The 15,747-nt window shown below is 51.8% G+C and overlaps 1 protein-coding gene across 7 annotated transcripts in view; it reads left to right on the forward strand.

Moving 5' to 3' along the window:
- Positions 1 to 15,747, forward strand: part of ASAP2 (ArfGAP with SH3 domain, ankyrin repeat and PH domain 2) — a 136,215-nt gene that overhangs the window by 63,205 nt on the left and 57,263 nt on the right. For all 7 annotated transcript variants that reach the window (XM_016121128.2, XM_016121129.2, XM_016121131.2 and 4 more), the window contains exons 4-6: positions 10,089 to 10,163; positions 11,814 to 11,863; positions 14,591 to 14,720. In XM_016121128.2, the coding sequence (XP_015976614.1) occupies positions 10,089 to 10,163; positions 11,814 to 11,863; positions 14,591 to 14,720 (255 nt within the window). The remainder of the gene's footprint in view (positions 1 to 10,088; positions 10,164 to 11,813; positions 11,864 to 14,590; positions 14,721 to 15,747) is intronic.

Consider the following 15,747-nt stretch of genomic DNA (forward strand, 5'->3'; position numbering starts at 1 on the left):
TTCAGTTTCGGCTTTGACTTTATGGAGTTAGGATTGTTGATCTTGTTTCTTGGCAAAGATAAGAGAAAAAGAGAAAGTCTCCTATTCGTGCCCACGTTGGCTATGACCAGGCCTGGTTCTCCGGGCCAGCGTTGGCATTCAGGCCCTACGGCGGTCGAAACATCAAGTGGCCGCTTGTAAGACGCCATTGCTGAGTGAGCCGATTATAGGAGAAGTCTCCTTTTTTGGTATTTTGTATACCATTCTTATTCCTATTTTTGGTCACATCTGTCCTATCTTTTATTTTTGAAGCCTTGCTTTTCCCCAGACATTTAAAAAATCTTTTAGTTCCGTAAGGGTATGATTCTCAATTCTACCTCTTGTCCAGAAAGAATAATACCACCTACCTGTTTGGTGGCGTGAAAGAATGTTTGTAAAGCAGTTGAAACGTCTCCAAAGAAAGGCAACTTAATATAAAGTGAGATTTTGTTACTAAGGGGTGAGATCCTCACCTTCAGGAAGTCTACCAATTTTCCCTGCGGTTATGCGAGATAAAGGGGGAAACGAGGCAGCTCCAAAAACTAACACGTGTGAAGTTAAACCGGTTGCAGCATCAGCCTGGTTCCTTGGGTTCCTTTCCTCTTCCTAGATGGAGGCGAGAATCCTGGAAGAATCTTCCCAGGACACGTCAGTGCTGAGAGGTGTCTTTTTAGTGGACTTAATGGACGGCCACGTTAAAGGACACGTTTCTGAAAGGTCGGCTACAGATACGTAGCCTCTGGCCCTGAGTAGAATGTGTGCTCTCGGCTGACAGAGCCTGCTCTGGGCGACTCGGGCCAGTGGGCGCCGAGGTGGGACGGGTGTCCGGTGCGGTCTGCGAGCTGCCCCATGGCTGAGGAATTTCACTTCACTTGTATTGAAAGAGGAGCTTGAACGTTTCACCAACCTACATGCACATAAGTCATGCATATTTTTTTAACACAAATATCAGAGTTAGAAGACACCGTTGCCTCGGAGTAAAGCGCTAGGAAGGTTCTTTTGGGGCGAGTGGTGGCTTGTGGCCTTGGCTATATTCTGAGCGTGGTGCCCGGCAGGGGGGCACCGCCGCGTGCCGCGTCGGCAAACGGCAGCAGCGGCAGGCTTGGGTCTGAGCTGACTCTCCATGCCGAAAAAGCTTATCCCGTGGCCTAATACAGAGATCTTTCCACCGACTGACTTCACCCTCGGTATTTCATGAACGTTCATTATCTTCTTTTACTGAAAATATTACATTTTTTTTTTTTTTTTTTATTAAACTGGGCACTGGTCATAATTTCATCTTTTGGGGAGGAAGATTGCCACGCTTTGGGGCATAAATTAATGAACCATGCTGGAACCTAGAGACACCCCAGTGGTGTGTACGTGGTTATGGGACCATCTGCCCCTCGTTTGGTGCCAGACTCTATCCCTTTGCATTTCCGGTATCTGCTTTTTATATTCTGACACTCTCTTCCTTACCAGTTGCCTTTATTTTACCGCCACCAGTGCCTGTCTCCAGCGAGCACCATGAGCTGGAAAACAAGATGACTTGGCTTGTTAGACTTGTGTGCAAAGTAAGATTCTAGTGAGGAGGGCTGGAGGGCTGGGCTTCCCTAGGGCTGGGGTCCCCGACCCCCGGGCGAGGGAGCGAGGCTTCCTCTGCGTCTGCAGCTGCTCCCCGGCACTAGCATCACTGCCTCAGCTGCACTCGGATCGTCAGGCATTAGGCTCTCATCGGAGCACCGGTCCCTGCTGCCACACAACGTGGGGACCGCCACTCCAGGGAACCAGAACTCACGGAGGGGCCTGCCGACAGCTGCTTGGGGCACCTAGAACCCTCTGCCACCGATGCTTTAATTCAGTCTAATGTGGTTGGAAACTCTTTGTCTTAGGTTCACAAGACTTCAGCACCGTACTCTGCTTCCTACACTCACAAACCCTTGACCGAAATGAAAGCACCTCTTGTGTTTGACCAAAGCAGAGGCGATGAGGCCAGTGTTGGAGCCTCGTGTTCCGTGGTGGCACAGCCTTATGGTGTTTGTGAAATGTATTTTGGTCCTGTTTCTTTTTTTTTTTTAAGGCAAGGGGAGACAGTGCCACCTCATTGTAACCTGCATGGCACACTGATTTCTGGAGGTCAGAAAGAGTGCGGAAAGCCATAGTGGGGAGAGGATGGGGGGACTGGCCTGGGTGGGGAGGAGGGCTCCCCAGACGAGTGGCTGGTGGCCTGCTGGGCCACGCCCTGGTGCTCCCTGGGTAGTGAGTGCCGCCAACTCTCTTCTGGCCAGGGGCACCCAGACCCATCTGTGAGATGAACTTCATGCTGATGGTCACTATGCAAATGCCGTGAGCCCTGGCTGCGTGGCCCGAGGCGGGGCAGTGGCTTCTGCCCTGCCTGGGGACCTGGGGCCTTGGGGAGGAGGTGGAGCAGGGCATCCTGTGGCTGTGAAGAGGTGTCCTCTGCTCCACTGGCACACCGCAATATGGCCACCGCACATCCTGCACGTATCTCTAACACCCGTCGAGCTATTAATCATATTTCAGCTATTAATCATCCCTTAAAATCTAAAGCCTGGCAAACCACATCAGTGCCTGCACATTCCAGATTCTGCTTCGCAGAGCACTCGGATGTAGTTTGGTTCATTTGCACCCCTGTGGGCCTCATCCCTGCCCTCAGGTGGAACCACCTGGGTCCCCTAGAAATGCAGCCTCCCAGGCCCTTCTCCCCGAGGCCCACTGAACCAGGTCCTTCTTCATGAGCTCCCTGGGGCGTGAGTGGGCAGGGTAAGGCTGAGAAGCACTGTCCTGGAGCAGAGGTTCCAAAGAGCCGTCCTGGGCCAGCGGCCCAGCACCATCTGGAACTTGTCAGAAGAAAAGTCAAGGGCCTTGAACCATACCTGGTTCATCACACCACCCCTTGCTGGAGCCATTCCCAGAGCCTCCGATTCCATTTGCTGGGGGTCAGGAGCCTGCTGCCCTAGGTAAAGGCCAGCTGGGGTGCTTCCGACTTGTCTTGGGGAGATTGATTGACGTCAGGGTGCCTGGTCTAGCTCAGGCCAGCAAGTACCTTCTACCCTTGGATTCTAGGAGGTGATACACTTGAAAATTGAAAAGGTGCTTTCGGTTTTCATCAATGGCTCAGTGAAACACTTCACTGTCGTGTGGGTTTTGGAAGTTGGGGATTGCAGGAATCCTGGGCTCTTCTGTCCGCCCCCCCCCCCGCCCCCCAGAGTCGGCCGTGCGCTGGTTTTCAGCAGGTGGAAGGAGGCCGAAGTGTGCGGTTCCGTCATCTGTTCTCTAGTGGAAGAAGCAGGCCGAGGGGCACGGTATTCTCTCCGCTCAGAACCCGAAAGATCAAAGCAGCGTGGCAGCCGGAGACGCGGTGTCCCAGGCAGACACCGGATCAGCCTTCCCGCTCTTTCTCCTGCTGTGGAAGTTGCTGGTGTGTTTTGGCAGCTGGCTGGTTTTGTTCTTGCACTTTGTGTTAAACAGCTCAGTATCCGTGTGGCCCCCTCCCCCATCAGCTCCTTTTTAATTAAACAAGCGCCCGAGCGACTCAGCTGCCAACGACACAGGACCAGAGGCGTGTGCCCCGGGGCTGTGTGCACGCGAGCTCCCCATCCCCCGCCCCCCCCCCCCCCGCTGCCTCATGAACGCGGCTCCTCACCCATACCCAGAATCAACGGGACCTCGATGAGTGAGTGTCCTTGTGAAAGTTTCCTCACACGCGTGTGACGAAGTGCTCTGTGTATCGGGGAACAGTGGGATGTTCCGGTGTGATGGCCCCTCGGGGGAAGCGTGGCTCGGACCCGCAGCTCCTCCTGCTCACAAACACGCCTGGTCCAGCCCTCTGGTGGCGAAATGATGGGGACAGCTCTGGTGCCTGCGTTTTCAGCTCAGCTCCTTCCTACTTGTGCGACTTGGGAGGAAAGTGGGGGACTTAAGCCTCTCTTTGTTTTTGTTTCTGTAAAATGGGGCTAACCCACTTCTCAGAGTGGTCGAAGGGTGAAATGAGATTAACTGTCCCTGTGCCATTCAGCGATTTATTCAGGCCATTTTCCCTAGTACCTTCGGCTTCTCCCCCAGGTTTTCTGCCTGGGTGGCCATCCCTTCAGACAAGCAGCTTGCAGGGGATCGGACAGCACAGCTCTCTGAAGCTGCCAGGCCTTCGCGTTGGGGCTTCCGGGCTCTGTGGAGGTCGTCACGTGTTCTCTGCCGCGCCGTGTAGCCCACTCAAATGTCTCCTCAAAAGGCCTTCCTGACCCCTCTGGGAGCGCCAGCCCACCACTAATCACCGATGCCCTCCAGCTGGAAACAACGCACGAGGCTGTCCAGGTGTCTGGAAGAGCAGGCTGTGGCACAGTCATGCATTGATGGGACGCAGGTCAGCAGGAAAGGGAATGAGCTGTCGATGGGACTGGGTTTTTCCACTTTAATTCTGTGATTGAGCAGCATTTGCTCAAGTTGAACAGAAAAAAACTCCACAGGTCTCCACGTGTGGTCTTTCCTGCCTCTCGAGTGTCTCATCTATTAGGTATGTTAAACTTACATGACACAGATAGGTTTCAGGTAAGAGTCTTTGGCTGTGTTTTACGTAGCACGGTACATTGGTCTTTCAAGGACAAGCGGATTACCCTGGCTCTGTTAGGGTTTTGGGGGAGAGTTGGGGAAGGCTGCTGCTTCTGTAGATTCAGGAACCCGGGCTCGGAAGGTAGTGGCCAGTGACTTCTGTTGTGGTTCTCTCTCTTCTCGGCTACTCCTTAAAAATCTGTGATGCAAGAATCCTGTCTGGGTTCAGGCTTTTGGACGGGCCCTGGGGCACGGTCCTTTGGCAGAGCGGCGTGCTCACTGCCTAAGCTAGGAGAAGGCAGCGCCCTGGTTCCCTGGGGGAGGGCTGGGACCAGGGTGGAGCTCTGGCCTGTCAGGGAAGGTGGGTCTCGCCAGTGACCAGAGCTGAGGTAGCAGGCCAGACGGTGCCCCTGCGGGCTGAGGCAGTGCTGGGGGAAAGGCGGAGAGATTTTAAGAGAGTATTAAAGTGACAAAGCTAGAGTCAAGGAATTTTAACACCAAAAAAATAAAATGATTAGGAGGAACAGCAGTGGAAAGAAGGCCGGTGGCTGCCTGTGTGTCCCCCACCCTCGCACTGTCTCCCGTCTTTGTTTGCTCATCAGCTGTGGCATTAGCCTGACAAGGTTTTCTGATCCTCCGATAGCCCCAGTGCCCGCCAGCTGAGTCATTTATCTCCGTGTGAGATTACAGGCCTTGACGACTTACTGACTCATCTTGTCCGACACATCCAGGTGAACCCAGAGGCAGCAAAGCCAGGAAGAGAGGGGGAAGGGAGGGCCGATCGTGGCTTTACAGGTCGCCTGTTCGCTTTTGGTATTAGATCCATAGTTATCAGCAGTGATTAAAATTAATAATTTGTATTTAGATCATGTATGCTGTTTTAAAAAGCCACGTAATGTAATATATTGTTAAAAGAAAGTCAGCGTGCGAGAAGGCCCGATGCCGGCGTGACGCTAAGGAAACTCTTCTGGTCGGGTTGCCCAGGAGGAATTCTTCCCATAGACTGTAAAACCTTCATTACTTGTAAGTCGAGGCCGAGCTGCCTGAGCACAGGGCCGTGCAGCAGTCTGCTGGCTGTGGCTTCCACATCTCCCGGCCGGGGCGGGCGGAGGACGGTTCGTTCAGGGCTGGGCCTGAGGCTGCCTGGGCTGCCCCGACACTCGCAGTCGGAGCAGGATCCGGAGCAGCCCTCGATGCCGCAGGGCACTCCTGCCAAGGCAGAGCGTCTGGGCTCCCGTGCTCGTGTCATCAGCCCGGGCAGACAGGAGCCGTCACTTCCCGCGCCGCCCACGCTGGGCCAGCATGCCGTGTGCGGTGCAGCACGCCGCCGCGGAGGGCAGACGCCTACCGCCCAGGAGCGGGGAAGCCTTGTCACTCAGTCTGTTCGTGGGCTTCTACTTATAACAGTTTCTTAAAGACAAAAACAAAGACAAAACTGGCTTTACCAAGGAATATTATACATGTGAAGTTCACCCATTTCAAACGCGCACGTCAGTAATGTCTAGTAGCTTTACCAGGTGTTGCAGCCATCACCATAAATTAGTTTTGAGACATTCCCCCCCCCCAGTGTCCTCTCTGAGTCAATCCCTGTTCCTCCCCCGGCCCTCGGTATCTTCTAATCTACTTTCTGTCTCTTCGTAATAATTTAGCTAATTATTTTCTGACTAGAGAGTAATAGTTTCCTATTTTAGATAATTTGAATGACTTCACGAAGAAAAATCGGCTGGGGTGAAGGACAGATCCCCTCAGCTGATCTAGCACCCGGGATTTCTCTTCTCTCTGCTCAGGTGGCCGGTGTGTCCCCGGGTCTGGGGACTTCTACACTGCTCCGGTTGCCTGGAACACCCCCCACGCCACCTCACAAGACGAAACTCCTTCTGCCTTTTAAAGGTCTTTCTCATATAACTCTCTATCAGCAGAGATTTCCCTGGTGTCTAGACCAAAAGTGATTATCTCTTTTTTTGGAAATTTCATGGTGTTTTATTTACGGCTCTCAGAATTTTCATGTGGCCGTTTACTTACCGAAGTATGTGCTTTATGTCCCTGATGTTAGCAGTGAGCTCCCGAGGACCGAGGCCCTGCCTGATTCATCTCTGTCTCCTCACCCCTCTGGACCTCCGCAGCTTCATCTCCTGTCACTCCCTAAGGGCCCGTGCGCCTGCCGTGTGCCATTCATCACAGTCGTAATGGCTGTTTAATGTCCTGTTCACCGCTAGGCCAGGGGTCCTGTCACTAGGATTTAGAATGAAAACAAGCCGGCCAAGTGTGTTTGGATGGTCATAGATTTTCTTTCTTCTTGATTTTAATATTTCATTGTAGATGCCAAAGCTTAGTTTAACTCTTCTTACTCTGATACCTGTCGTCGGTACCTTAGTTCTTATTTGAATTAAACAATAAATAGTCTCAGAATAACGTATGAGCCAAATCGTGACTGATGGTTTTTCCCCCCCGCTGCGGACAGCCTTGTCTTTCTCACTCACTCATGCACGCGCTCATACTCACTCACTCCTCGTAAAAGACGGCTGCAGCCCTCCCTGGAGCTACGACAGTTCATCCACAAGCACCTCGTTCCTTGCTCCCGCCAGCTGCCATGCACTGAGTTGTTCTGTTGCCTTCAGCTCAGCCTCCCACGCGGGCAGCTCAGGGCCCCGTCGCACCGTTTCCTGCATGTGCCTCATCCAGGAAGGTGCGGCGGTGGCTCCTGTCCCGGTGGCGTTCAGGGCCCAGGTGGCCTGCACGGCTGGCTCCCGCCATGGTTGTGGGCAGTCATTCGGACAAGTGTCAGTGTCCTGAGGCTCAGTAACTGGGACAGTCACTTCTTTCCCAGCCCAGGTCAGCTTGTCCAGCCACTCAGTGCCAACACAGTCATCTTTCCAGAAGGAGACATTGGTGTCTGGACAGAGTAAGTTAGGCTGTGTGTGCGGTCTCAGACCTTTTGTTTAATTCTTGGTGCGTATACATTTATTGTTTCTCTGAGAGGGCAAGCATCAGTTTTCTTTACCTCTGTATTTGCCAGTTTGTTGCTGTCTTCGAAATCGATGCTCAGAAATACATGATGAATGAATTAATGAATTCATACATGCATTCACTGTATGGCGTTTGGTTTAACGGTGTTGATATATTTGAAACCTCTCTACAGAGACTCTTTGTATTAGATACTCAGAAAAATGTTTAAGTATATTGATTGGTCAAATCACCCAGTGTTTACCAAGTGCCTGCTCTGGGCCAAGCCTTACCCCAGGTGCTATGGAGAATATAAAAATGAGGAACACTTGAAGCTCCCTTTTAGGTTTTATGATGTGTGGTCAATAAGATGAATGCAGCACAGAACCTGTCTAGGGCCTTGAGACATTTTCTCAAAGGAAAATATTGGAGGATTTGGGGCGGGAGGGATCACTTCCTGCTGGGAGATTTGGGGTGTTAATGGAGAAGATGGCATGTGAGGAAATCCTGATGCATGGGAAAGTTTTGAACAGCGGGGAGGACATTTCATCTGGATGGAACAAATGGAGCCTGAACGTAAGCTCGGGGGAGCAGAGAACACCAGAATTCTACTCGGCCAGACATGAAGACAGAAAGTAGTGAATGAGGCGGGACTATGGGGGGGGCTCAGGTGCAGGAGTGCGCTTAGCCTTTATTAGGGACGCGATGCTGGGTAACGCCACCAGAGCCGTGGAGGAGGGATCGCCAGGTGGAGACCGGGGGCGGAGGCCAGGAGCAGGGACGCTGTTGTCTCAGTCCAGAGAAGGGGCAGCGAGACCCATCCCAGGAGCAGGGGGGCCCTAAGAACGGCAGCTGGTCGGGGAGGGCGGGGCAGAGCAGAGAGGAGGAAGGGTGACGCCTAGGCGTCCACCGGGTGGAGAAGAGGTTCGTGCGGGCCGGGGGAGGCGGGGCGGGCGTGGGCTGGCGGGCTGGCTTGGGCACGCAGTTTGCAGCAGACGGGCGGAAATCGGGACCGAGGTGTGGGGACTGCGACAGCCCCGCGCCCCTCGCGTGTGCTGACCGTGCCACGGCTGGCGGTGGAAACCTAGGCGTGCCTGCTGTCGGGTGGTTCACCAGCGCAGCCTTTTGTCACCGTCATTTCCAGTCATGCACCAGACCTCACCTTAAACTCAGCTCTTCACTATTTAAAAATTTAATTCTTAAGGCTAACCCTAGTAGGTCACAGCTGATCACATAGCACCTTGAAAAAATGCCAGGTATATGACAAACATTGAGCTGTTTAAGCCTAGGACAGAAGTTACCCACAAAAAGGCATTTCTGAGATGAGAGTCATAAATCGATCATTTGTTGGACAGGAATAGTGGTTAGTGCAGTCATGATTACACACCTCACCGATATTTTTCAAGTTAATTTCTCCATTTTGAAATTTAATATGCTGAACGGTGTACAGAAATCACATCCCATATTGCCTTAAAAGTTGTGTCTACATTTGGTCTTTCTATTCCAGGTAATTATACTAAAAATGAAATTGGCCTCTGCTCAGTTGCAGAATGAATATGTGAAGATCCAAAGCTCTTACTCGTGCTTCCCCTCTCATTGGCCTGTAACCTAGGTGTGTGTAACCCAAGGTGACACACGCCAACAGGCGCCAGCAGTGCTGGCCGGCAGCCAGGCTGACGTAGAGCAGTGGTCTGAGCCCAGGGCACAGAGGTTGTGGAGCGCAGCTCGCGTCCTCGGGGAGGGGGGTCTCCTGTGGGGTGCGAACGGGGGCGCCTGCGCGGAAGCTCCTCCCGCCTGGAGCTTTGTGCCTCCAGTTTACTCACGTTTGCTGACGGGGTGGCCTTGCCTTCTCTGGGTGTCCTCTGAGTGTGTGTCGGGAGGGTGTGACACTGCTCGATTTAATCCATGGTGACAACTTGTGAAGCCACCAGTCTCTTGCCTTCTGGGTTCAAGGAGAAGAACAGGGACCTCGAGACCTCTTGCCGCTCCTTTCTTGATTTGTCTCCTTTTCCCAGAAACACTCACACACTCACACACTCTCTCATTTCTTTTGTCATTCTCATTCAGCAGCCACTCATTCACATTCATAGGAGACAAAAGCCCTTTATTTCTGTTCTCCCTTTTGGTCCCCCGTGGGGGACTGTGATAGGGAGATAGGGTCATGGGGGCCAAGGGCTGAGCAAAGCAAGCACCAGGCCCTCAGGGGAGCCATGAGTGAGAGGAGAAAGCAGTATTCTCTTCTCTGCCAGTGTCTTTGAGTGGTTCTCTCATGGATGCTTTTTGAAAAAAAAATTTTTTTTTATTGCAATGATTATGTCTTCATAAAGTTGATAGCTTAACAATAGAAGGTTGTTATGGAAAATAACAGATGTAGATTTGTTGCTAATTATGTATTCGTTTGTAAGATGACATCTTTACGAAGAGTGTAAGTCAGAATGGACAAGGCCTTCATCATACCTGTGCTGGTCAGGTTTGAAGTGAAGGTTAATTATCACCTGATGGTCTTCAACATCCTTGCTATCCTACCTTTAGCTTAAAATGGAAACCGAATGAGAATATTCTCTGTTTTTGTTTTTTAGATTCAGAATATGAACAACATCATCTCCTTCCCTCTGGACAGTTTGCTGAAGGGCGACCTCAAAGGAGTGAAAGGGGTATGACAAGCCCTGCTGGTTGCGGGGCAGCGTTCGTGGACTCACAGTCACGTGGCCCGTTGGGGCCGCCGCCGTGTTCACACATTCTTACTGGGGTGGCAGGATGGCCTCTGGCTGCCACGCTGTCCCTTGATTTGCCATCTTGGCACCGCCTTGAAGCCTGCTAGTGCTCCAGACACAGTAAGGGGAGCGGGGCGAGCAGCGCAGGAAACAGCCCTTTGGGAAACTGAACGATTTTCGGGCCCTGTCAGTTGAGCAGGGGAGCCTGCGTGGAGAAGTCGGGTTTTCCCGCTGGTGTGTCGCTGGCCGACCCCTGGGAACAGCACCCTTAACCAGGATGCAGCCCGGCTCCATGTTTCTGTCCTCCAGAGGCTGTTCGTTGTATAAGGAGGTTCCACGTGTAAACACTTGAGCCGAGCCCTGTGTTTCACGAGTGTGTGAGTGAGGAGCATTCGGGGCTCGGGTGGCATTTGGGTGCCAGATGCTGAGCACCAAGTCACTTTTGCATGCCACTGTCATAGACAGATGTGCCCGCGCTCTTAGGAGGCCGAGTTCTGTGCGTGGATCCCCATGTGATTCCCGGGTCACGCCTGGGCACATCCAGAAGTGCAGCTTGGCCGGCCTCGGGGACTCGTGCAGAGGCCTCTCGTGTCTCTTTCGCACGGTGTGCCAGGAAGAGCCGCTAGGGTAGTGAGGAGTCTGACCCGTAGCCCTCTTGGGGTCCAAGGGACACGTTAGCTGAGCCGGCCAGAAAAACGGAGGGAGGGGCACACAGGGCGGAGGGAAGCCTTGCGGGTGAGCACTCCGTCACCGCGCCAGAAGCCTTCAGTGTTGCTCGAAGCCACACGGCAGCGGACATGCAGAATGGGACATGACAATGATGGGAAGGGCCAGATCGCGGAGGGCCTCGGGGGGCCAGGCTGTGGCGCTCTGGCCTTGTCATAAGGCCAACAAAGAGCCAAAATTATAATAAGCAGCAGCAACAGCCCCACCCCCTGAAAAGGGGATCTCGCTCCCTAAAGAATGCCGTTATAGGTAGTGTGATGAGGTGGATACTCCGCAGTGCATTCCTCAAGGCTCTGTACAGTTTGAGCCAAACTTCCTCAGAGTGTGAGGCTCTGAGGTCCGGGCAGAAAAGTGGAACTGGGAGATGTCAGAAGATAACGGCTTCCACATTCTTACTGCTGGGGCCCAGATCAGGGTCACATGGGTTTGGGGAGATCTGTGTGTTAATGGAACAAGTCAGGGTCCTTTTCTTTGAGAGAAGAGATACTGAAATACTTGCAGGTTAAATGTTATGTCTTTCTGGGTTTAATTTCAGAATAACCCTAGGCAGGAGATGGGGTACAGGTGAAAATAGATGGACCACGAGTTAATTCTTGTCAGGTCTGATTGTCTCTCACTTCATTCTATCTTCATTTGGTGTATGTATTCTATAATAAAGTTTTTTTTTTTTTTAAAGGAAAGAAAATGCCACCATTAGTCTAATTGAAAGCTTGTGCTCTCAGTTTTTTATTTTTCATGGAATCACAGACGTCATTTGTTACCGAAATTAATGATCCTTTCAGGGGCCAGTCTAGGGATAAATCAGTTTATCTTACCTGGAAGTTAATGGTTAGTCTGGTTTAATTTATGCCTCTCTGTTTATAGGATCTGAAAAAGCCTTTCGATAAAGCTTGGAAGGACTACGAAACAAAAATGTGAGTGTTTTCATTTTATAAAATAAACGTAGGTGATTTGAGACTTCAGTTTTAAATTGAGCTTTTATCGCTTAAAGGTATCGTGTGAGTAAACCTTAATCCAGAAAAGAATTCACCTAAAACTGTGCCGCTGTGATTCGTTACGATGCCAGATGTGTTCCTACCTGGCGTCTAAATTCGGCGACGTTAACTCCTAACCCCTCGTCTCTTTCTTTCTGTCAGAAGGGTTACGGGATGTCATTTTCAGGGAAGTTAATGAAAGGAAGTTAAGGCCAGTTTCTCTCAGGAAGTGTTTCTCTCCTTTTTCTTCCAAACCTCTCCCTCGTCTGATCACCTTTGGTGACAGCAGCACGGTGTGCAGACTCCCTCTTCCTGGCGATGCGCGAAAACCGTCTGCTCTTAGCTTTAGTCCGCATCTCCCTGCCACACCGGTCCCCTTGGTTTGGGGAAGGGAGAGGAAGGAGGGACCGCTGGGACACCCTCCCTCCAGCTGCGTCCATTGCTCCGTCTGCCAACGCACTTGAAGAACCGGTCAGCTGAAGTTTGGATGTGCGCCAGCTCCCACTGAGGACGCGGCCCCTGCTGCTGGTTGGCTTCAGGCGGTTGTGACCTTTCCGATCACAGTTTTTATTTCTACGGTGGAGAGGACCGAGCTGGCCAGAATCGAGCGAGAGATTATGGGCATAATGGTTTCAGCTATTTCAAATACGTGAGGAATAGAAAGTACTTTTAAATGCCTCCTGTTTGCTTTGTAATTGCTGTGCGTTGGGTAATCACGTTGTTTTCTGAGTGGAAATAGCAACTTTGATATGAAGCCAGCTGGTAAAGTAGGAGACCTTAAGAAGAAAGCCATTCAAGATGTAACTACAAGTATTTAATTTCCTTTATATTGTTTAGTTTTGTTCTTTGCCAGCTTTGGGTATCTGTTCAGTGCTAAAGGATCACAAAGCTGAGACCAAGGAATACCAAATCTCTGACACTCGTTCCATCCGTAGACATCTTTAATTTCTGTACCCTAATAAGTTGCTTGGATCCCCAGATTCTGGTTTCATGAGTGGCGTACATTTACGTAGAAGCACATGTTAACGAGAAGCACATGTTAACTAGAATACCTTGAGGGCTCCCAACTTGCCATGCCCGGTGCTTTAGCATCCTTCGTCTGCATCCCACCTCAGTCCAATGAAGGGGGAAAGGACCACCATCCGTACTTTACAGATAGGAAGCCAAGGCTCGGCACTTGCTGCCAGTAGTCGCACCACAGCCCGGAGGTGGCTCTGCGGGCTTTCATGTGGCTGCTCTCGCCACCGAGCTCAGGTGCCCCAGAGGGAGTGTTGCTGTGCGTTACCGAGCCAAGGGCAGGAAGCGGCTTCCGAGCAGGGTTCTGAAAGCGCATCCCGGTCCCAAAAGGGGAATGAGATCGAATTCTGTAGAAGCGAGACACAGGTAGGGTGGCTGCAGAATTACTCACAAAATCCTAGAATTTGAGATCGGGGGAGTAGCACCTCTTAAATCTTGAAGTAATTCTAGGTAGACGAAGTAACTCTTCACCCATTTACAGGTGAGATTGAGTTATCTCAGGAGGCCTTGTGACATGTAACAAACAGGTTTTAGGCATTTTCGAAATTCCTGGGCAGTGGTTCTGTCATGATGGTTACAAGAATGACTGACCTCTGGACCGTCTGTCCTGCTCCCTTTGAGGAGGTGTCAGAGGGAGCCCTGGGGGTGGCGTCGCATAGTCCCAGGGACCTACAGGCTCTCCCTGGCATATGAGTCGATTTAAACAATGTCCCCACCAAACGGGTATTTGTTTATTTCTATTCTTACTCATTCAGGGGCTGAGTACCTACTGTGTGCCCAGCATTGCGCTTCAACAAGAAAAACAAGAGGCAGAAACTACATTTGTTGCCCCTTAAATACTCCCTCCCCAATGATGGGGAACCCTTGACCCCAAACGTTTCACGTTGAGCTGCTTCCTCAGCAATGCCACCTTACGTCTTCCAGCGTCGTCCATGATGCTCTGCAGAAAACACCTCCTTTCTCACGGCTGCCTTTCTGTTTTTGAGCACTTTCTGTGGTTCCTGTTTAGTCTCCTTTTCTCCAGAATGAAAGTTAAGTTACTATTTCAAGCTCTTCTTAACTGATGTGATTTCATGGCTGCTTCCCCCCCGGCCACTCTTGTTTAGACATGCCCCAGTTGGTCAGTTTAGAGCCTGGACCGCACACTTGACATTGTGCTCCAGCTCAAGCAGGAGGTGAACGTGGAAGGGGGAATGAACTTGAAACTGGGAAGGTGGTCTGTTTTCTTCTGTGTCGGCGAGCTCTGCCCTTGGCCCGACTTCACTGAGTGAGGAGCAGGGGATGGGAGGGATCGGGAGACAGGGTGGGAGGCGGGATGTGCCCTCGGCTTTGCAGGGTGGCCCCGGAGCGGATGCTGCTGCGGGGGGAGCCCGAAGCGGGCAGGCCCCCTCCTCTGACCCAGATCTGCCAAAGTAGGTGCTTGAGAAGGATTAGTCGAATAAATAATTTAAATACTCAACAAAAGAGGGCAACTTTTTTTTATGACCAAACGTGTTTTCATTTCAAGTAAGTTGACGGAGTGCCACATTTCTAACAGGCTCAGAGTGAGCGTTCGCCTCGCAGGCCGGGTGGCAGGACCATGGCCAGGTCGCCCAGTCTGGACCGCGTGCCGAGAGGCATCTGATTGGATCTTGCTTTTCTCACCTGTAGAACCAAAATCGAGAAGGAGAAGAAGGAGCATGCCAGGCTGCACGGGATGATCCGCACGGAGATCAGCGGGGCCGAGATTGCGGAGGAGATGGAGAAGGAGAGGCGCCTCTTTCAGCTGCAGATGTGCGAGGTGAGGCGGCAGCGCCCCGAGCCCCTGCGGGAGCGGGACCCCATGCACCCCAGCCAGCAGCCTCAGCCCAGGGCACTGGCAGACACAGTTGTCAATTTCTGTTCCTGGGGGACCCGAGCCGGCTGGATGGTGGTGCAGATGGCTCTGACGCCAGCCTTTTATGGAAGGCTGGGGGCACCTAACGTACGCAACGGCCTTTCTGGCCTCACATACACACACACTCGCTCAGACTCACGCCCTCCTGGAGCCTGGGGAACCTTCCTATGGTACCAGTGGCATCAGTGACGGAGAGTCAGTGAGCAGTCAGCCGGGGAAAGTGCAGCCTGTCTGTCCCCCGTTGTCCGCTCTGGGAGTGGGTGACGGTACGATGAGAAGCCAGGCCACCTACCTCTGGAAGTGCTTCCACCTGCTCAGTGAGGGGACACTCATCCAGGCAGGAGGCCCCAGGGCGCTCCTCCCTGCTCCCCTCTGTCGTGCAGCCTGAGCCCCCTGCCTTGGCGGGCAGCGGGGGTGGGGGTGGGGTGGCAGCATGAGTGCACATGCGATATTTGTGACCGGCCTGGAAACTGGGAGCAGCCAGCTCTCGACTCCCTGTGAGCAGTCAACAGCATAGCCAACCCACAAGGGACTTCTAAATTTGGGAATGTTTGTTTATTAATGATAGCAGGAGCTTAGCTTTTTTAAATGTGTATTTTAGGACTATAGTTAAATGAGATTTTATTCCCAGAGCAAACTCTGGTGGTCAGCGGAGGACAGTCAGTCGCAAGACCAGAGATGAGTGTTTGTCTGATGTTGGTGTGACCCACTCCATCTCTCTTCGGCTTCTATTTACCTGGAATTTCTTTTCACCCTGTGTCTGAATCTAAAGTGTGTTTCCTGTAGACATTAATTAGTTTGTTCACATTTTTTTATCCAGTCTCTGCCTTTCGATGAGACCGTTTAGTCTTTCACATTTGATGTCACCGTTGATGTAGTTGGGTTTACATCTGCTGTTTTACTTTTGTTTTTTGTTTTATGTCTTTTTTTT

This window comes from Rousettus aegyptiacus, unplaced genomic scaffold, assembly GCF_014176215.1.
Source record: "Rousettus aegyptiacus isolate mRouAeg1 unplaced genomic scaffold, mRouAeg1.p scaffold_m13_p_7, whole genome shotgun sequence".
NCBI classification, from domain to species: Eukaryota; Metazoa; Chordata; class Mammalia; order Chiroptera; family Pteropodidae; genus Rousettus; species Rousettus aegyptiacus.